Source organism: Pinus tabuliformis, chromosome 5_2 (assembly GCF_031772625.1).
Source record: "Pinus tabuliformis cultivar Carrire ecotype Pingquan chromosome 5_2, CPIR1, whole genome shotgun sequence".
NCBI lineage: Eukaryota > Viridiplantae > Streptophyta > Pinopsida > Pinales > Pinaceae > Pinus > Pinus tabuliformis.
The window spans coordinates 128,972,497-128,995,295 of record NC_142306.1 but is presented as its reverse complement, the minus strand read 5'-3'; the positions used below and the strand labels follow the sequence as shown (position 1 = coordinate 128,995,295).

General features: G+C 41.1%; 1 protein-coding gene across 1 annotated transcript in view; it reads left to right on the top strand.

The window, feature by feature from the left end:
* SWEETIE (HEAT repeat-containing protein) overlaps positions 1 to 22,799 on the top strand; it is a 541,573-nt gene that overhangs the window by 489,396 nt on the left and 29,378 nt on the right. Inside the window, exons 36-40 of the mRNA XM_089436034.1 lie at positions 1,211 to 1,297; positions 1,414 to 1,542; positions 2,055 to 2,252; positions 2,360 to 2,824; positions 3,501 to 3,569. Of these exons, the coding sequence (XP_089292160.1) occupies positions 1,211 to 1,297; positions 1,414 to 1,542; positions 2,055 to 2,252; positions 2,360 to 2,824; positions 3,501 to 3,569 (948 nt within the window). The remainder of the gene's footprint in view (positions 1 to 1,210; positions 1,298 to 1,413; positions 1,543 to 2,054; positions 2,253 to 2,359; positions 2,825 to 3,500; positions 3,570 to 22,799) is intronic.

The window sequence follows — 22,799 nt, the reverse complement described above, 5'->3', positions numbered from 1 at the left end:
CACCGGTTCCGGTTTTAAAAACATTGCTACTAACATATGCTCTATGGTAGATGTACATTGTTAATGTACTTAATACTAGGGACTTTTGGGCATTCTTCATGCATATTTCTTATTCAAAGTTCATAGAGGAAAAGAAATATAAAGCTATCAAAAGTGTTTAACAATAATTTATCTAGCCCAATTCACCGACCACAACAAAGCCCTTGTCTAGAGTGTCCATGTGCTACAATATCACCTAACCTCCCCATAAATATCTAAAAATGAAAATAATATCCACTCACCCATAAACATACCCATGTTTCAAGTATGTCTACTGACATATGCTCGATGGTAGAGGGGTACATTACTAATGTACCAGGGACTTTTGGGCAACTGTCATGCCTTAATTTTTCTTATTTAAAGTTCACAGAGGAAAAGAAATATCAAGCTAACAAAAGAATTCAATGCTAATCTATCTAGTGCAATTCATTAACCAGACCAAAACCCTTGTCTAAAGTGTAGAGTGCCCATTTGCTACAATTGCACCTAACCTCCCCATGAACATCTAAAAATGAAAATAATATTCCCTCAACCATAAACTGTCAAAACAAATAATTCTTGAGAAGATGTCTTCTTATGCTAGAGGACTGTGCTTTGGTAAAGAGGTCTGATTTTTGAGCAAGGAGGACCTGTTTTTCACTTGGAAGAGGAATTTCCATCAATTTCCTCTTTGTAGAAGAATGGGCTTTACCACTCACCCTTTAGGCTTTGATGTGCATTGTAATTTTAATGACGGTGGCTTGCTTTTAGTTGTGCTACTTTGATTTACAAGATCGCCATTGATCATTGATGTTCATGAATGTAGATCTAGAGTTTGATTGCTTATTCATCATCACTAATGAGAAAATGATGGTTCATCCATTAATTTATATTTCTAATAAACTAAATTCATATTCATGTATTTAGTGTTTTTAAAAATTAATTTCTGATTTTTACTCCATTAAATGTTCGTATGTATATTTTTTATTAGTTTAGACATTATGTTGTCATCCCCATTCCCCTGCCCACTTAAAATTTGATGGGAATGCACCCGCTGTAATGGAACCTTATACCCCATCACCAAACATTTCCATATCATAGGGTTCAACTAATAGGTGGCATCATATTGCTGTTAGAGAATTCGATTGTATATGTTTTAATGTTTTTTAACCAAACATGTCCTCATCACCAGGCTCAACTTGTTTCTGCTGTCCGTACTGCTCTAGACACATCTGCTAGTGCTATACTTCTGGATGCAGGTCTGCAATTAGCCACGAAGGTATATAATCAATCATAGTATTTAAATTTGGTTTAATCATTTAGTGTTCTGTTTTCCACTTGGCTGAACAGCTTTTATTTTTTGAAGAAGATAACAACAAATTTGTGATATTTCAGATTTTAACTAGCAGCATTACAAGTGGGGACCGCATTGTACTTCAGCGCATGTTTGCTATGATCACACGTCCATTGGGGGACTTTGAAGGTCTCTATTACCCTTCATTTGCGGAATGGGTTGGATGTAAGGTTTGTACATGTTACTTCAATTATAGCTTTTGCACTTCTTGTTTGTAAATTCAGTATGTAAACTTAAATGCTAGGTAAAACTAGTTTCAAGCTGTTTATATTTATTACTATTACCGTATATTTGCAGAATGTGTCAAACATAATGTTTTTACATCTTATTTCAATCTATACTAGTTTGTGTTTCTTGTTTGTGGATTCTACTTATGAACCTACGGGTTGGTTATACAAAACTTGAGTCCTTTCTCTTTAATTCCTTTCTTGTTATTACAACAGAGTTTTCCCAAGGTCTCCCAAGATACATTATAGATGATCTCATATCAAGTGCCATTTACATTATTGTTGACCTTTGGACGATATAATTTCCTTCATTCTCTTTTCCTTTTAATTCTTCCTTTCCTTTTTTTCTTCTGGTTCTTTTTTTCATGTAACTAACATTTGCAGTTTTATTGAGCTTTTAAATAAAGATATCCCTTTTACAAACTGGATGCCATTTCTTCATTGCCAATATGCAGGTAAAAATCAGACTTCTTGCGGCTCATGCAGCTGTCAAGACATATGCATATTATTGCATGAAGAACAGGCTTGACAATACAGAGTATCAAGTCTTAGTTCCTTTTTTGTTAAAGAATTCAAACTTCCTTGGACGTTGTTGGATTGGGCTTCTTCAAGATCATACATTTTTACATACACGTGTGCTCTCAAAGAAGGAGGTACATTTTTTGTTAGATGTAGTATATGAGTCAGATTCCTTTTAATCTGCTTTATAAACATGTTCTTGTTGCAATTTCCTCTGACCTTCTCTTCACATATTGGACAGTACAAGCCATTTCTGGATGGCATTCAATCAGCAGCCATTGGATCAGTTGTGCAACCATATCTACATGAGGTCTGGCCAGTTATTCTTCAAGCTGTCACTTTGGATGCAGCCCCAGCAAAGTTTGGGCATGAAAACCCTTATAACCAAAACACAAAAGAAATGAACTCATTGGATACATACACGTCTGGTTGCATCATGGTTCAATTGGAAATACGAGATTTTAGTTTTCTTTGGGGCCTTGCAATACTGATTTTGTTTGAGCAACACCATGTGAAACATGAAAAATCATTGCAATTCTCCAGCTCCTTCACTTACATTGTAAATGGAAAATTAGCTCGAGATATGCATACAAATGTGGACTCAAAGTTCAAGGAAGTTGCCTTATATGCAATTGAGTGCCTCTCAAAACCAGGCTTTTATGATGAAGAAATGCTTTCCTGCAAACTTTGTCTAGAGCTCTTGCAGGTAATTACGTTTTTTTTTTACAGGTTACACAAGATTGTCAGTGGTTTTGTTATGTCTATGTTACATTTATAAAGTGAATAATGTCAATGTTTGGAAATATGCTAGAGCCTAGAACATTATTCACTGGAAGCATGTTCAAGGATCAATTTAGTTTGGTAACCAAGTGTTAGATAAGATTCTTATGAATTTTGTTTAAACCAATGCAAATATGTTTAATATATCACAACAATCAGTGGGTCAACTCTGTAAATTTTTAAACTTTCAAAATGCTAATGGATTTTTTCCCTTGCCAATGCTTAATAATCAGTGCACACTTCAGACAAAAGTATTCATTTGCAAGATACTTGAAATAAGGATGTAGGAACTGTGCTTTAGAAACACTGATTCAATTATTGAGCTCTTTTACTCCAGTGGATCAAACTCATGTTTTTTGTGTCTGTAACATCAAAATTATGTATTATCCCACTAGAAGAGGCTGTCTGTCTTCACTGACACTCATCTTTGCCTTTTGTAATAACCAATCTGTGCTTCAAATTGGATGACTTTACAATATACATGAAATAAGAATGTAGGCCTCATGTTTTAAAAATTTAAAGTCTGTTAATGTATGAACCATGTTTAGAATACCATGATTCAACCATTGAGATGTATTACGTTCTTGTTTAACTATTTGCAGATGCTTATGTATCCTGGATATACCATCTCTCCATGGACAGTCACTTCAGTCTTATCAATTTTGGAACAGGTATATTCTTCAGAACTGACCGCTTATTGTATGTAATAGTTAAATCTTGGCCTTGCATGTTTTTTATTTGTCTTCTTTTGTTGATTTGCTTTAAGACAATGTGTAAGTATCAGTTCTTTCCTGAGGGTGTTTTCCATTGTACACATCAATATTGCAATAATCACGATTGGGATTAAATTGGCAAGGGACTGGAAAAATAAAAAATCATAAAAATTGGAATAAAATCAGTAAAAATTGGCAAAAAATCAGCAAAATAAAAATAAATAAATAAAAAACAAACAAACAAACAAACAAAAATTATGATTTTTTGGGAAAAGATCACGATTTTTTTGGAAAAATTGCGATTAAATTGCATTTTTATCATTTTGAAAAAATCGCCAATTTAATCTCTTCAAGGAAAAAATTGTGATTTTTTCTAAAAATCGCGATTTTCGCAACACTGGTACATATAACTGCCAAGGCCTCGGTTAGATTGTAATATATCCATAATTGCTGTGCTGGGATGTCTCCCCATGGCTGGGAGATGTGTACTTAATTCTGTACCCAAGGATTAGGGGAACTGTATGGGATGGCCTTGTTTTCTCATAGATATCCTCAAGGATGTGAGGGATGTCTCCATCCCCATAATCTCTCCCCTGAAAGTGGAGATGTGTGGGAGGCATCTAGATTACTGGCTATGGTTTCAGCATGTTTAGATATCCACTATCCAAACTGACTCCCATTAGTGTTGATGATAGTAGTGTCACCTTGGGAGCAACCTTCTGACGGTCCTCAAGAAGATAGTCTTTCTGAGCATGAAGAAAATGAGGAAGATCTTGGGCATTTGAAAATCATTGGTGAAACCCATCCTTTTGTTGGAAAAGTAACTAGGTTCAGTCTTCATTTAATATGTGTGTACTTGTATCAATTTGTATTTTATGTAAAAGAAGAAAAAGAATTTTTATTGAAGCATAGGTTTCATGCTCAAGTCTAGGATAAGCATGTTCTTCATGCTTTTAGGGATTTGTTGAGTCAAAAATTTGAAATTAAGTCAAAGTCCATTTGGACTCTTTGTAAAGAAAAAGGAAGAAAGTTTTGTTAAAGTCTAAAAGAGTCAAACTGTCCTCTAGAATACCAAGTCAGCCCTTATGTCGACCTTCCCAAAAGTCATGAGCTTTCACACAGAGAGACAACTATATATTGGCGTGAATCATCTTCCAAAGTTAAGCAGTTCGTTGTTTTCTCTGTAATGAGTTCTGAAGTAAGATGAAGTGTGAAGTTTCCTAAGGAGAAGAGCGAAGTTTCTTGGAACAGATTATGTGAAAGAAGTGCGAAATTTTCTGAGGAAAACCCTGTGAAGAGTACGAGCATATGTGACTTCAAGTCTGTAATCAATTCAGGTTCCTGTGGTAGATTTTCTGTGGACTGTTTGGGCTCCTTATGGTGAACAATTGCTACATTCCTGTGACATGCTAGTAATAATAATGACGAAGTTCTCTGCGATGAAGCAAACTTTGCTAATGTAGCATGTGGAGGGCTGACTTGGATTTCTATGGCAGTTATTGGTCTTGGTCTTGGAGGTCTCATTTTGATCTGATTCTATAAGAAGGAGATTGTTTGGGTTTTCCCCAAGTTGTGGGGTTTTTCCCTGGAGCCTATATCCTTTTTTCTTTATGTTTTATGATCTTCATATTCTGATGATTTCTTGATGAAGAAGAAAAATAATATAATAAAGTGCCAACTAAAATCACAAGTAACTATCAAGTAAGGAGAATCAAGAATAACTTACATCTGCTTTGGTTTTCCAACACCCTTCAATATCCTGCTTGGAGACTCCTATGTTCACCCACAACCTAGCCAATCCCAAATCAATGCTAATCATACTGAGCCTGTTCTAACTGTGGAAAGTATCAGGAGGTTTACAGGTTTGCAATATGCTAGGAAAAGCAATGACGAAGCCCAAACAAGATCTAGTTCAGGAAATCCATCTCAAAGGAAGAACACTACCCAAGGGTCATCTCAAAGTAAGTCGAAGCCCAAGCCCAGGAGTGACGAAATCCAATTGGATGCGGATGCAAGTAGTGTGGTGGCTGAACTCACTATGCATGTCCCCATGAAGGAGATGGCAAAACTCTCCTCATAAGAGGAAAATCAAAAAGGCCTTAGGTCTTGATGATGACACTGATGACCCTCTCATTATATTACAAAACATGAACTTTGACAAAGGAAACAGAGGTCATGAACCATTCTTATTGTCCCTAGTGATCAATAGACTTATATTTCATAATTGTATGCTTAACTCAGGAATTGGAATTGGAAATCACTAGGCCATATAAGAATGTGTGTGGTTTTGACTCTAGGTTGATTCCGGTTTATGGTTTTATTAAAGACCTTAAGGTCTCTCTGGCTGCTAATAAGAACATTTTGGTGTTAATGGATGTACTTGTCATTGATGTCCTTGATGCATTGGGAATGTTACTATCAAGGAAATGGAGTGCCTTAGTGGGTGGCCAATTACAAATGGATCTATCATATGCCACTATTCCCGAGCCCGTTGCAACCACCTTTATTCACTATAGGGATCCCTAACTCCCAAATCATGTGGAGGACATCAATCCCTTCCCATTCCCTGATCGTTAGCATGAAACTATGAACCAAAACCATTCAAGCATGTCATCTAAATTGGCCAAGCCTCCCCCTTCTAAGGAAGTCTGCCATGGCAAGAAGTCAAATACAAAGCCAACCATTCCTAAGAAACAATGGGTCCAAAAACCAAAGAAGTATTTCCAAATAGGATATTTTGTCCTAGTTGACAAAGACCTCATCCTCATCAAGATCCATGGGAAAGTGGGTGTGGGATTACTTTTATATGGTCAAGCTTGATGGTGAACTTTTACCTTTACTGGTGAAAGGGAGTCGCCTCACCTCATTCATGTTACTTGACAATTACATGTTATGCATGGTAATGTAGGTGCATTGCATACTCTTTTTGCATACTAATATCACTCATCTCATTTTCTCATTTAGACTAGATCTTGCACTTAGATTAGAATGTACATTTTGTATGGATTTATTACTTTCATGGAAATATGGGCAATCCCCTATGCCCAATGCACATGCTCCCAAATAGTTTGATTGTAATATGCAGGTTACAGGTCTGTGGTCCCTGGAGATTGTTGGAGTTTTCATGAACTCTTTATTTGAGTACATGGATCATGTGCTCTAGAGTCTACGGTGAGCTCATGTCCCTGTTGGAGCCAGATGTTACCCACCAAAAGTGGGTGAACCCATAGGAGAGTTTTTCTCCTACAATCTCTTCCAGCTGGCAGCCAACAGCACCTGACAACCACTAGTAGTCAATGATGAGATTCTTATCTCTACGACGTGCATCAATCATATGTTTCCTCGCCCATTTCGCAAGAGCGCACATTGGAAGGTGGACTTCTGATCAAAAGATACTTTATTCATTTTGCAATTGGGTGCTTATGCTTATTTGTATTTTGGGCATTTGGTATGGATCATGGGGTAACCTGGAAGGAATAAGGGCTTTGACCTTCATTTTGTTCTATCACCTTAAATGGGGGTTTAATCTTTCATCCTAGTCCACCGGGATATCCGCTAATGGCCCAATGGGTATAGGAAGAGTACTACCTAGGAAACCCTAACTAAGATATCGCAATCCCATCTCTCCCTATTCCATACTTACCACTTTCCATCTTACATTATGAGCCCCATATTCCACCTCCCTTCTTCGGGTTCAACTAACCATTGGTTCTCTGGGATTGGCACCATACATCCTCATTCTTCAATAGGGCCCAGAACTTGGCCTTGGGAGGTTGATGCAGCTAAAAGAAAAGGAAAAAAAAAATGATGGCCACAAGCAAAAACAAAAGAAGATTAGAATGCAAAAGATCGTTGGGACATACACATTAGCACATGGGCAAAAGCCTAACATGAGCTCTACCTCACTCATTATGGCCATCACCTAGTTCCTAAGCACATGTTGCTCTTCATATTATGAGAAGGAACCCTTGCATGTCCCAACCCCTGGTGGGCAATGAGCTGCCTCACCCTAGGGGTTTAATCACTGTTATACATCATACAAAGCAAGCTCTAACCGTTGAGCTGCGAGCAGTAATACAAAGAAAAAGTAAAAGGTGCACAACAGGGGTGGAAAATCAAAGGCCGAGTTGGTAACTCATGCATCAATGATTGCTCCATTCCTATATCTATACGCACAGGATGAGGAGCCCATCATAGCTAATCCCTTTGACCATGGCACTCAGCCATGAAGTATTCTCCCCTTTGTTCCATAATTTTTCACATGACACGTATTGATTGAAGGGTGGACCAAGGACATGCCATCTCCCCTTAGGGGCTGGAAACACCTAATAAGGTGGTCTATTAGCCACTCCTACCTAGGGAGGTAACAATATAATGAGTTCAAAGCCTTAATTTTGGAAGGGAAGCCTTGTTTGAAGTGTCAAATTGCCCATTACTTGCAAGCTTGGTTCACTTAGATGCAAAAATGATTAAATGTACCTGATGATGTAGATGTTAGCATTGGATATTATGTCTAATTGTCAGGTGGTTTCACATCCATGGCTTGGGAAACTTAATTGGGGCTCAAGTGCTTCATAGGAGCATATTAACACCCACAGGTGATGCGTTGAGAGCCATGGGCTTCCGAGCTATAGCGGAGCATCACACATAGCCATGGGAACCGCCAGCACCCACAACATTCCAACACTTTTCCCTGCATTGATGACCTAGCATGTTATAACACATTATTTTATAATTTTAAGGGGCTTGTAGGCTAAAATAGCAATTTGGATCCCTCATATAAATAGATGGGAAGATCTATTGTATCATTCATCATCGCACAATTGGGATTTTCAGCCTCCTAAGCTAAATTCAGTGGAGAGTGTTAGAAGATGAATCAATTGCAGAACATTTGTGTTTATGTAAACTTATTTTTATTACTAAAAAATGAATGAATGATGATACATTACCTTCGTGACAGTTGCCTATATAGGCATTGACTGGCCACGAAGGTGAATGGTCATGTCATTTGACCCTTAACTTATCATAACTAATTATCATTAATAATATTAATATATATATATATTATTTTTTTAATTAGTATTTTATGAATTATTTTATTCATAACATTGCCCCTCCCATAAAAATGCTTTTGTTGAAATTTGGTACCGGAGGACAGGTGGTTCCCTTAGGCTTTGATCTTTGGCCTAGGGAAAAGTGTCCAAAAGAATTTAATTTTTCTCCTAAAGTGACTTTATAATTTTTATAAAGTCAAATCTAATTTAAAAGTGACTTTAAGTGATAAAGTTACTAAAGTCTAATTTTAAAGTGACTTTTATAAAGTCAATGAAAAATTAGAAAGGAAAAGTGACTTTGGAAATAAATGACTAAGTGGGTCTTTATTAAAGTGGGGTGAATTAAAAAATAGAAAGTGAGATTTAAATGAGCATTTAATCTCAGCCCTAGATCTCAATCTATTTCAGCCATTGGATTTAGGGATCACCCAAAAGTCACTTAGGGTTGGATTAAGGGAGGAAAATGAAGAAAAGATCATTCATTCTTTCATGAGCAGATTGAGAGAGAGAGAGAAAGAGAGCAAGGGAGATTTCTGGACAGGGAGGAGAAGAAGGCAGTGGCTTGGCACACATACCAAGGCAGCATTTAAGCAAATCCGTATAGCCGAATGAGCAAACAGTAAAAGGCAGATTATTTGCACAGAAATCAAGGGCCGTACAGTCCATCCGGACAGCCCGTACAGCTCGTCCATATAGCAGTCCGTACAGTTCGTACTGCAGTCGTACAACAGTTTTCAGTGTTTTGTTTTGCTGTTTGGAAATTTCCAGTGGGCTGTGAGGCTCGGAAATCGAGATAAGTTGTAAAATTTGTTTGCTGAATTTTTTTGTTGAATATTTCTCACTGTAAAAGGCATTTTCTAGAAATAAGAAAGAGCTCTCGAACTGGTTTTCCCCAAGAGTTGTAAGGGGTTTTTCCAGGGTCACCTTGACCAAAAATCTCTGTGTTTAAATGTGTTATAATGGTTGTTTGTACCTGCTGATTTTTATTTCTGCATTTTCCAGCATTCTGTAAAATTTCCAGAATTTGTGTTTTCAGCAAAAAATTATTTTTTCAGTTGTTGAATGTATGGATATGGGAAATGGCATTTAACTATATGGGAGAAATAAGGTGAAACTGAAAACCGGGGTGGGAAATGAGAAATTTCTACATGGTATCGGAGCTTGAGTGCTGAAGTGCAGTTTGGGACAGCAAGGAGGAAAATTACAGCCTGCTGATTTTTCACTCAGAAAATTCCAGCAAGCTGATTTTTCACAAACAACAGTTTTTATCTTTACTACAGCAATGCTATTTTTCAGTTTTAGGACAGCAGGATGTCATTGGGATTGAGGGTGAAGGATAGGTTGGATGGGCATACAAACTACAACATTTGGAAGGAGAGAATGCAGAGTATCTTTGAGGAGGCAGAAGTCTAGGACATCATGGTGCATACCACACAGAACCCTGTTGTTGTGCCTACTGATGCTACTCAGTTGGCTGAGTATAATAAAAAGAACAACAAGGGTAAGAGACTAATTCTAGACGGAGTCAAAGACCATTGCATTCCTCATGTGAGAGGAAAGAGAAATGCCCATGAGATGTGGATAGCATTGTCCAATCTCTACCAGAGTACCAATGAGAACCGGAAAATGGTCCTGAAGGAGAAGCTGAAGACTATTAAGATGGGCAATGATAGTGCAGCTGGATATCTCACAAAGATTACTAATGTGAGAGATGAGTTGGCAGCAGTTGGAGAGGACATTCCACCCACTGAGTTGGTGCGGATTGCAGTGAATGGCCTCCCCCATTCATGGATGAACTTTGCTGATGGGGTTTGTGCACGTGAGACCCTTCCCACATGGGAGAGGTTTTGGGATGATTGCATTCAGACAGAGATTAGGAAAGGCTAGCTTGGGGCAGCCAAGCCAGTTGAGCAGGATGAGGATGTAGCACTGTCGGCAGAAGGCAAGAAAGGCAAAGGGAAGAAGCAGGCTTCCACATGCAATGGTGGGGGCAAAGTCAAAGGTAAAGGTAAACAGGGTGACACACAGAAGGACTATTCCAAGGTGAAGTGTTGGAATTGTCAAAAGATGGGACACTAGGCAGTGGTGTGTCCGGAGAAGAAGAAGAAGAAAGGGAAGAACCAGAACATGGCAGCTTCAGCAGAGGTTGAGGACTTTGCAGTTCGTTTTGACCGAGAGTTTGGGTTCACTGCGTATGAGTCCTCTAGTGCAGGATCACCTGCCACACAGGTTCAGAGGGAGCATGCTTTTCCCTCGATTAGCGGAGCATCTTCGGGTATCTGGTATGTGGACAGTGGGGCTTCACATCACATGACAGGAGTCCGTGAGTACTTCTCAGAGCTTTCAGAGAGTGGCACTAATATTGAGGTAGTACTCGGTGATGACAGAGTTGTCATAGCAGTCGGGGTGGGGACACTGACATTTCAGAGGGAGTCCAAACCTCCCTTGAAGGTGTCAGATGTTCTTTATGTGCTAGGGATGAGGAAGAACCTCATATCGTCTCAACTTTGGAGGACAGAGGATATGAGGTACTGTTCAGGGGAGGACAGGTGTTGATGTATCCCAGGGGCACTCCAGCTGATTCAGCTAGAGTGATAGGTGTACGCCATGCAAAGGTGTATAAGTTTGCATTCCAGTCCCTTGTGGCATTGAGCAGTAGTACCGACAGCAGAGCTAGCAGTTCTGAGCTGTGTGAGATTTGGCACCGCAGGATGGGACATATGTATCATGGAGCCTTGAGGACATTGCGGGAGATCACTACAGGTGTGCCAGATTTCAGTATTGATCACTTTGATACTTGTAGAGGATGTGCGATGGGCAAGTTTGCCAAATCCCCTTTTCCCAGCAGTGACAGCAGAGCGACTGGGATACTTGATTTGATTCATTCCGATGTGAGCGGTCGGATGTCTCATGTTTCCTTGAGTGTATATGAGTACTATGTTTTATTCATTGATGATCACTCCAGGAGGACTTGGATTTATTTCTTGAAGACCAAGAGTGAGGTCTTCAAGCGGTTTCAGGAGTTTAGAGCTCTTGTGGAGACACAGACAGGTCGGAAGATCAAGTCCCTGAGGTCGGACAATGGAGGAGAGTACACCCTTGGAGATTTTGTTGACTATTGCGCGGAGGCAGGCATTAGGAGGGAGTTCACTGTTCCTTACAACCCCCTGCAGAATAGGGTTGCAGAGAGGAAGAACAGATCCATCGTAGGAGCTGCCAAAGCCATGTTGCATGATCAGGGGTTGCCATTGTTCTTGTGGGCAGAGGCCTGCAACACAACTATTTATTTGCAGAACAGGAGTCCGCATCGTGCCTTGGGGCACATGACTCCGAAGGAGGCTTTTTCTGGGAAGAAGCCTGATATTGGTCATCTTCGTATCTTTGGATGCATTACATACTCCTACATACCCAAGGAGAAGAGAACCAAACTAGAGCCCACCGCAGAGAAGGGTATCTTTGTGGGCTACAGTGAGACCTCAAAGGCCTTTCAGATTTACATTCCTGCACAGAGGAGAGTTGTTGTCAGACGGGATGTGAAGTTCGAGGAGGACAGGGCCTTTAGGAGATCACGGGAGTTAGAGTATCTAGATCAGCCAGACCCTCAGCAACAGTTGAGTCAATCGCAGGGATCCAGTGGGCAGGGATCAGGAGGATTTGGAGGTACATCTATGAGGATGTCAGGTCCGTCAGTGAGCAGTGGCTCACCGAGCCAGAGGGGTGGTGCTCCGGGCAGCATGTAGAGCAGTTCACTAGGGAGTCCACTGATGGACAGTTCACACGGTACCTCAGCTTCTACAGGTTCAGGTGCAGGCAGGAGGACAACAAACAGACAATCAGGAGTTCAGGCTCCTGATGATGATGGGGAGGAGGAGTTTCATTCTCCTATTGGAGAAGTGCACTCAGGGAAGAGGAAGCCCAAGTGGCTTCAGGACACCTTGAGAGATGCCACATCTGTTGCTGAGCCTAAGAGGCCGGTTAGAGAGAGTACACCACCTGAGAGGTTTTGTAGCTATATGGCAATGGTTACCAGCATCCTTGACTCTGAGCCTTCTAGCTATGAGGAGGCAGCTAGCCAGCAGGTCTGGAGAGAGGCCATGCAGGACGAGTATTCTTCTATCATGAAGAATGATGTTTGGGAGGTGGTGTCGAGGCCTGAGGGCAAATCCGTGGTTACTTCCAGATGGCTTTACAAGGTAAAGCATGCTGCAGATGGTAGCATTGAGAAATTCAAAGCGAGGTTTGTGGCTAGAGGATTCTCCCAGGTAGAGGGAGTTGATTATGAGGAGACCTTCGCTCCCGTGGCTCGATATACTTCGATCCGCTCCATTATATCGATAGCAGCAGAGATGGGTTGGAAGATCCACCAGATGGATGTGAAGACTGCATTTCTCAATGGCTTCATACAGGAGGAGGTGTACATTGAGCAGCCACAGGGCTTTGAGGTGCATGGGATGGAGTCCCATGTGTGCAGACTGAAGAAGGCCCTTTATGGCCTGAAGCAAGCTCCCAGAGCTTGGTACTCCAGGATAGATACATACTTGTAGGGGTTGGGTTTCACAAAGAGTGAGGCAGATCCGAACCTTTACTTTATTATGATAGGGAGGAGCCTCTCATTCTGGTGCTGTATGTGGATGACTTGGTCATTACAGGTGCAGAGAGACTCATAGAGCACTACAAGAGAGATCTTGCGGCGGAGTTTGAGATGAAGGACATCGGCTTGATGCATTACTTTTTGTGTTTGGAGGTGTGGCAGGAGGAGGGGCATTTCTTCCTGGGGCAAGGGAAGTATATTGTGGACATCCTTGGCAGATTCCACATGGAGGATTGTAGACCCATGTCGACGCCGATGATCACCAACTGGAAGAAGCTTCATGCTTCGGATTCCGAGTTGGTGGATCCCACATTGTACAGGCAGCTGATTGGTTCCTTGATGTATTTGGTCAACACTAGACTAGATATTTGTTTTGCAGTCAACACGATGAGTCAGTTTATGTGTGAGCCTAGGAAGGTTCACTGGGTGGCTGCAAAACACATTTTGCGGTACTTGCAGGGGACAGTGGATTATGGTTTGGACTACAGGCAGAGGGATGGAGTGAGATTGGCAGGTTACACTGATTCTCATTGGGCAGGTTGTGCTTCTGATAGAAAGAGCACTTCAGGGTGCTGTTTTGGGTTGGGTTCGGTAGTAGTGTCATGGTTTAGCTGGAAGCAGCAGTCAGTAGCATTGAGTTCAGCGGAAGCAGAGTATATGGCAGCCAATCTAGCTAGTTGTGAGGCCATCTGGCTTCGCAAGATGTTGTTTGGCTTATTTGGTTAGCCGTTGATACCTTCAGTGATTTACTATGATAATCAGAGTTGCATTAAACTCACGGAGAATCCAGTATTTCATGACAGGTCAAAGTATATTGGGATCAAATATCATTTCATCAAAGACTGTGTTCAGAGGGGCGCTGTGAAGCTTGAGTATATTCCCACTGATGAGCAGGTTGCAGATATTCTTACCAAAGCCTTACCACAGGGCAAGCATGACTACTTCAGAGACAAGATGGGTGTGGTGAGGAACACCTTCCTCGGTAAGAGGGAGTGTTGAAATTTGGTACTGGAGGACAGGTGGTTCCCTTAGGCTTTGATCTTTGGCCTAGGGAAAAGTGTCCAAAAGAATTTAATTTTTCTCCTAAAGTGACTTTATAATTTTTATAAAGTCAAATCTAATTTAAAAGTGACTTTAAGTGATAAAGTTACTAAAGTCTAATTTAAAAGTGACTTTTATAAAGTCAATGAAAAATTAGAAAGAAAAAGTGACTTTGGAAATAAATGACTAAGTGGGTCTTTATTAAAGTGGGGTGAATTAAAAAATAGAAAGTGAGATTTAAATGAGCATTTAATCTCAGCCCTAGATCTCAATCTATTTCAGTCATTGGATTTAGGGATCACCCAAAAGTCACTTAGGGTTGGATTAAGGGAGGAAAATGAGGAAAAGATCATTCATTCTTTCACGAGCAGATTGAGAGAGAGAGAGCAAGAGAGCAAGGGAGATTTCTAGACAGGGAGGAGAAGGAGGCAGCAGCTTGGCACACATACCAAGGCAGCATTTAAGCAAATCCGTACAGCTGAATGAGCAAACAGTAAAAGGCAGATTTTTTGCACAGAAATCAAGGGCCGTACAGCTGATTTTCTGCACAAAAATCGAGGTCCGTACAGCCGTCCGCACAGTCCGCACAGCCCGTCCGTACAGTCCGCACAGCCGTCTGTACAATCCGCACAACCGTCCATACAGTCCGTATTGCAGCCGTACAACAGTTTTAGTGTTTTGTTTTTGCTGTTTGAAAATTTCCAGTGGGCTGTGAGGCTCGGAAATTGAGATAAGTTGTAAAATTTGTTTGCTGAATTTTTTTGCTGAATATTTCTCACTATAAAAGGCATTTTCCAGAAATAAGAAAGAACTCTCGAACTGGTTTTCCCCAATAGTTGCAGGGGGATTTCTAGGGTCACCTTGACCAAAAATCTCTGTGTTTAAATGTGTTATAATGGCTGTTTGTACTTGTTGATTTTTATTTCTGCATTTTCCAGCATTCTGTAAAATTTCCAGAATTTGTGTTTTCAACAAATATTTATTTTTTCAGTTGTTGAATGTATGGATATGGGAAATGGCATTTAACTATATGGGAGAAATAAGGTGAAACTGAAAACCGGGGTGGGAAATGAGAAATTTTTACAGCTTTGTCCACAAAGCAGAGGTAACGAGGGATATTGTTGTTGGAACTTTTTCATTTGCCATGAAGAATCTTCTTCTGGAAGTTTCTTCCATATGATGAGGTACTCTTTAATAGTATTGGAACATAATACCTTGTCTCTGGTAGTGAGTATACCTTTGGGTTCTAAAATGATCCTTCCTTCGTCATTAACCTCTGGGATCTCTGTCTGAGTTGATTGATTTTTCTCTATTATTTTTTGAGACGCGATAAATGGAAAACGTTGTTGATCCGACAATTATCTGGTTGTTTCAGCGCATAAGCTACATCACTAATCTTTTTTAGTATTTGGAAGGGTCCATAAAATTTTGGAGCCAACTTGTTCTTTCCTTGTTGTTTCAAAGATAATTGCTTGTATGGTTGAAGTCTTACGAAAACCCAATCGCGTTCTTCGAAATCTCTTCTGTACTGTGTTGGTCGGCTTGTTGTTTCATCCAATTGCTAGTTGTTGTTAGATTTTCCTTCAATATTCTAATGATTTTTTTACTTTTCTCCAAATGATTCTTCACTGTTTGAATCTAATTACCCACCATTTTGTGGGTGATATCCCTAGGAGAAATTGTTTTCTCCAAGAGGGTCCTCAGTCGATAGCCAATAACCCCTTGCAGGCACCAACTAGCTCGTTGTTTCCATTTCTTCGCCACCTGAGCCAACCATGTGGTCCCCCACCCATCTGCCATGATCGTATGTTTGAAGGTGGACCTCTCGAACCTAAAGGCATGCCTTGTCATTCGGTAAGTGAGTATTGTAGTTTGCTTCTCATGGACACATATAGGCATGGATTAATGAGGGGATTCAGTGCAAATAATGGGCTAGGTTTGTGCTCTTGTCCCCTAAACCCTTTTTGGATGTTAACTTTGGATTCTAGTCTCGTGGGATCTCTTTTACTGACCCTTTTGGCTTTAGGGATGGTACTTCGTGGTAAACCCTGATTTTGGTTGTATGATCCCGCTCCCTCATCCACATATATTGCCCCCTTGCCACTCATTATGATCCCATTCATCATTTCTCTCACCTGGGTCAACATTCCTCCATTTGGTCCACATATGGTTAGCTCTCCCCTTCCCCTTGCCCATACCTTGGGTCGGGCCTGGAATGATGTCCCAAAAGTTGATGCAGCTAAAAAGAAAAGTAAAAGCATAATTGGCTACACTCAACAGGAAATGTACCACAAAATGCAAAAGATGTCTAGGACAAACACATTTAGCACGTGGGCAAAAGCCAATACATGAGCTCTACCCCATCATCATGGCCATCACCCTAGTTCCTACAGGCTCTATGAGCCTCTTTCATCATATAGGAACCCATGATTGTCCCAACCCCTGGTGGAAAATTATTCACCCAACCTTAAAAGGGGTATTCACTGCTATATATCACACATCATGCTCTTACCCCTTGAGCTCCGAGCAGTTAATTAAAGAAAAATCATAAAAATCAAAAGGCATATAAAGAAGGGTGGAAAAATCCAGGCCAAGGCACTTCATGTACCACAATTGCTCCCTCCTATACATTATATACCCAAGTGTGGGCTTCCATTTTACTAGCTCCCCTTGTACCCCAGCATGTAGCCTAGGGTTGCCCCTTTTCATTCCCTACTCCATTCATTTCTTTATCACAAGCCACCACCTTTTATAGGATGTGCCTTGGACATATTATCCCTTTTAGGAGTAGAAACCACCTAATGGGATACTTGGTTAACCCCATTTGGAGCTTTGAGACATTTGCACTTGCCAAAGCCCATTATGGAAGGGCAGGCCATTATGAAGTCCCCACTTGTGGTCCATGGTTTGTAAGCTCTTTTACTCAATTTCCTTGATGACTTGTTATACTGGAAGGCTAGGGGACACATTGGATCTTATGCAGGATTGCAAGCGGTCTCCATCTTAGGTTTGGTCTCCCTATACGGGGTCCTAACCCTCCAAAGGGCTACATTGGCACATGTAGGGTGTGTGTTGAGAGCCATGGGCCTCTAGAGCAGTAGCCAACACTCCATGGATCCTTAGAGATGTTCAAAGATGCTCGAGCTTCACCTATTGAAGAAGGAAGATGCACCTGGTTCACCTTTGCCCAACCTGCCCATAGTTGTACCATGCACTTGGAAGATGACCAAGACTTGTATGCTGATGTGGCATCACTTACACCATTATCTGAGCCATTACAAATGGTCTACATGCATCTTCGGCTTACTTGGAGATCCATGAGGTGATTTGTGTGCCGTCACAGCCATTGGGAGTACCATAGGTTTATTATGTGGAGAACAAAAGGCCAACCCCTTGTCCATTACTTTTGAAAGTCTAACTCATCATTTTGGCACTTATGGACTTCATTAGGCCTCTTAGAGAGCCCAACGACATGCATTATTGATTACTAGACCTCTTGGGAGGCTTATTATTTTATTTATGACCTAGTTTGGTGGGCTTGTCACCCATAGATAGTTATTTGCACATTATTTTAGTTGATGGGCTAATGTAGGCTCAAATTAGGTAATTCAAACTCCTAATGAGTGTATAAATAGGAGAGACATGAATTCATTTGTATCATCACTTTGGATTGGATCATTCTTCTCTCTTGAGAATTTCACACTTTTTCTTGGAGGATGAATTTTGATGTTTGGATTGGAGTATCTTGTCTTGGAATTTCTTTATTGTCAAATTTGTTGATGGTTGGATATGTTCTCTTACATGTAAGTACACATTTTTAACGGTATTCTTGTTTTACTTTGTCATATGCATTGAATGGGATTTTCGCTATACTAGGGCTAATTGTTGCATTGCATAATTGCGAAATTGTGGAATTATTGTTTCTATATAGCATCTCTCAATGTATGGGCCATGTATGTTGAATGAAATCTCCTAGGGATAATTCTACCATTGAATTTATCTTGATAAGCCATCTCTTTTTGCAAAGCAAAGTATAAAAGCTTTGAGGTCACTTCTTCTTGCCCTAAAGGCCAAGCGAAGTAGTCCTTAAGGCCTCCTTGACCGAGAAACGAAGTCCTTTCTCATCATTCTCCTAGACTCCATTCTCCCCAAGGGATTAGGCACTGGTCTACCAATAGGTGATCACTCAAAGAACATTTTTCTTCACCTTTTCCCCTTCTCTTCTAGGTCTAGTCAAGTTGGGTCACCTAGGGCATCATTTTCCCGACAAAGTAGCCATAAAAAAAGTTCGATCTCCTAGCCTCTACTGCGTTGGTGTGTCCTCAAGGTCTCTTCCAAATTTGAAAAAATTCTGATGGTGGGGTTGTGAGATATCCCAAGCGCTAGCTTTGAGATCAAACTTTGCCCTGGTGTTCCCTAGGCTAGTACCTCATAGAATCAATTTGACACCTTTAAGTGGAGATTCTTGTTTTGATCCTTTCTCCTTCCTTGTCTAGGTTACGATCATCATTGGTTGGTAAACTCCCTCCCCTTAACCTAGGTTGGGTCCACTTGGTCCCATATCTTTGAAAAGTCAAGTCTTCAAGAACCACTTGGGATACCAAGTTCATTAAGGATTTTAGGGATTGGGAAACTCCTTTACAAGTCATATCCCCTCAACCTAGCCCTTAAATCCTCACCTCCTTCCCCTAGAAAGCCTTGTACCTTGCTTAAAGAGCAAGCAAGCTCCATTTTTGACCTCTTTCTAGGAAAATGATCATTAAGGTCACTCCACATCCATTTGTTGATTCATCCTTCAAAAGTGAATTTCCATACACTAGGTCTCCTCCCATTGGTGAAAGTCCGTAAATAGTAGGGAGTCTTAGCTGAGGTGACAGTGGGCTAAGTCTCCATTGTTTCCTTTCATCTAGTAGTTGCCCCTTAATGAGTCCATTTTAGGCCCCCTGTTAGTTTGAGCGATAACATTTTGGCATTGTTTATTGGGGACACGAAACGTGTGTTTTGTTTCCCATACGACATATTGACATATCATTATTGGCGACTCCATTAGAAGAACAAACCTCTAGTTCTTCATTGATCTCTAAAGTCAATGCTTGTAGGGTGAAGCAACCATTTGTCAAGGTGACTTCATTCACCCTGGTGATTCCCATGTCATTAAGGACCCAGCAACATGTTGACCACATATATTCCCGCCATAAAAGTGACAGGGATCCCGCAGTATCCCTCATCGGAATGCATGAAGAATATGCCAATGTTCGATGGGGATCCACATTCTACAACCAATCACATTGTAAGGTTCATAAGGTATCTTTCAAAGCAAAATATAACTCAAACTTGTGACCAAATGGAATTATTTGTCCTATCCATTGCCCCAAATACTGATTGGCTTGAGTCATGTGAACCTAAAAGCATTCTTTCTCTTCCAATGTTGACTACACACTTCTTGTTACATGAAGGGTCGGGTTTCCAATCTCATGAAGATATATGCCAAATGTTAGACATGGCCCTTCGAGAGGAGGAAGTTATTGAATATGGTTTTATGCTTGAGGAAGAGTGTCTTATTGATGCATACTTTAAGGATGGTGCCAAAGAAGAGCCCCATGAATTGGAAAGCATGTCCTCTAAGGATAATGAGGAAGATCTCAATCCCGAGAGCCTTCAAACATTGCAAGAATGGATGATGGAATATGAAAAGTCTTGCAGGAAATTGATAGCCACATATAACTCCCAAGAGATTTTCTCCTACTATTGTGAGCAATTGGAAAGGCTCTATAACATGAAGAGTGAATATAAAGAGAATCCTACCGATGACCTTCTTGAGGCATTTTATCAAAATCATGTAGTAAATACCTTGGAGATCATTCTTCAGGAACGAATGAAGGAGGAAAAGTCCTCCTTGTCTAAAGAAGAGAATGAATGGCATCCTAACCAACACCAAATATATAACGAAGAATGGGAGGATTTTGAGGAAGATCATGATAGTCAAATAAACGAAGAATCTATGAGTGATTTTTGGGTTGTTGATTGGGGAATTGGGTATGATTATAGAAATGAAGACCCCATGGTTTCTCAAGTCCATAAGAATGAGCTTAGGGAAAAAGAAAATGCTCCACCCCTTCTGAATAACAATCTTGGTCCTTAAAAATCCCTTCCTAGTGGCTGGAAGGGTCTCTTCTTTATGTTCCAAGATGATTCAATCAATTAAGAGCCTTTCAAGATTGTGGGAAATTCTGATGATTCTAATATAGAAGAAATTGAGGAAGATGCTTCCCTAGGCCATGCCACCGATAATGGGTTTTTCTTCATGTTTGAGTGTTCCTCCCCTACCCTAGAAATAGATGTTTGTGAGGATGTTCATTCAAGTCTTGATGAAGAGTTGCTTTCCCTAATGAAGAACCAGGAATCATGGTTTTTCCCCAAATACAATGATGAGTCCACTTCTTGGTTTCCAAATGACCAAAATAACATCATCCTAAACATGTCTAAGTCTTTCACTCCTTCTTACCCTAAGGATGATAGGCCCGAGATAGTTCTTCATCAAAGATTCGTATACTTGGTCATTGACATTTCCATCTCCTGGTTGGAGGATCAAATCCAATCCTCTTGACTGGTGTCTTTTCCTTCTTCCAGGGTTCCTTTCTATGGCATATGGTCTCTTGTTTTCTCACCTCCCTCCTTCGCAACCCCTCATATCATTATTCCCATTTGTATTGTCAGGTTCGATGCAAAAATAATCATGGAAGCATGCGTTCATGTATTGATCAATTGACATGTTGGTTGCATTGGGTCTCTGATGCACTTGACATTGTATGTTATGCATGTTAGAGTAGGATGCATTGCATGTTGATTTTGCATTAGAACTAACCTCGTATGATATTTCTCATGGTAGATTAGATGCATTTAAAGTAAAATTTGCATATTTTATTTTTCTATTGATTTTATGGCCTAAAACTAAGCATGGTTGATTATAAGACGTCGTGAAAAACATGTTTCCCCGTGGGTTCAATTGTTGATATGTGCGGTAACACATTTGCGGTAACTAAGAGATTGTTGAAGTTCTCATGACCTCCTGTTCGAGTAGTTTCGTCCACTTCGAGAGAGATCACGTCCTAGTTGGAGCCAGATGGTACCCACCATTTCATGGGTGATATCTCTAGGAGATTTTTTTTTCTCCAATATGGTCCTTAGCTGGTAGCCAGCAGCTCCCTTCGTGCGTATATGACATTTCCATAGCCTTACACTACCCTCGTCTCCCATGCCTAACAAACCCCATTCACTCCAACCACGTTCCTTCGTTCTCCACACATCCAATCAAATTCTTGTGCCGCTGCTTTGCATACCAGTCGATACCACACCCCTTCCACCACTGCATGATCCGAATTGGATCCATGAAGAAAAATCAAAGTATCATGACTGTATCAGATCGGGACAAACTTTGAATTCAAAGAGCATGAAGTGATCAGAAACACCTCTGAACAATGGCAGTTGGCAGCCAGCGTGGAATGACGAGGACCTCAGTCAAAGCGTGCTGACCAAGGCCCATGGAGACTGTGCAGGAGGCAAAACTAGCCCCTGGGAAGCCCAAATCGGGAAAAGGAGGCAGGGGCAAAACCCCTCGAGAAGGAGAGGCCTCGAGCGCTCGGTCACATGTGAGCTGGGGAAACCGTGGGGAAAAGGCTAAAGGCTGAAGGCGGGACCCATGCTCCAAAAATCAACGGTATTTATCGGGGGCACCCTTGGGCGGTAAGCAGATTTGGCGAAAAAGGAGCGATTCCACTCAGTTCCCGACGCGTGGTAGGCGGAGGACAGAGAAAATCGCTGCTCATCGCGTGTTAACGATCGAGCAAGTCAACCACGCAAAATGAGCGAATGGCGTCTGATCTGGGGGCTCTAGATCTAACGGTTGAGAACACGCCCGATGGGGAAACCGAAATTGACGGGGGATTAAGCCACAATATGTAGGAATTTGAGGTCTGATTTCACTGCCAAGGTGGCCGATGACTCATTCTGCGACGTAACCGAAGAATTGAACTGACGAGGAAAAAGCTGGCGCAGTTCGTAGGAGGACAAGTGGCCACTCCCTGTGAGCCTGATGATGATGCCTAAACAGGGAACTCCAAGCGAAGCTGCAGCAGGCAATCCGACGAAGGTGGAAGGGGAATCGAACAACCATGAGATCGAATGGCTTTAAAGCCATGAACAGACAAAGAAGAGGACCCCGAATAGAAGACAGAAAGAGAAGAAAAGGAAGAAGACAGAGAAAACGAAGAAGAGACAGTGAAGCAAAGAGCAGAGAGCCGAGCTGACCTGCAGCATAAGGCAGCATCGAGCCATCCCCGAGAGGATTTGTCGGGAACTGAGCACCACATTGGGCTCCTCCCATTAAAGACCAGAAGGTCAAAGAGCTGGTAAGCCAAAGAGTCTGTGTACTCTAGTGGCTTGGGGAATCCAGGAACCACCCTGCCAAGCAATTCTATTCCAGGAGGCTCAAATTGAACTCCT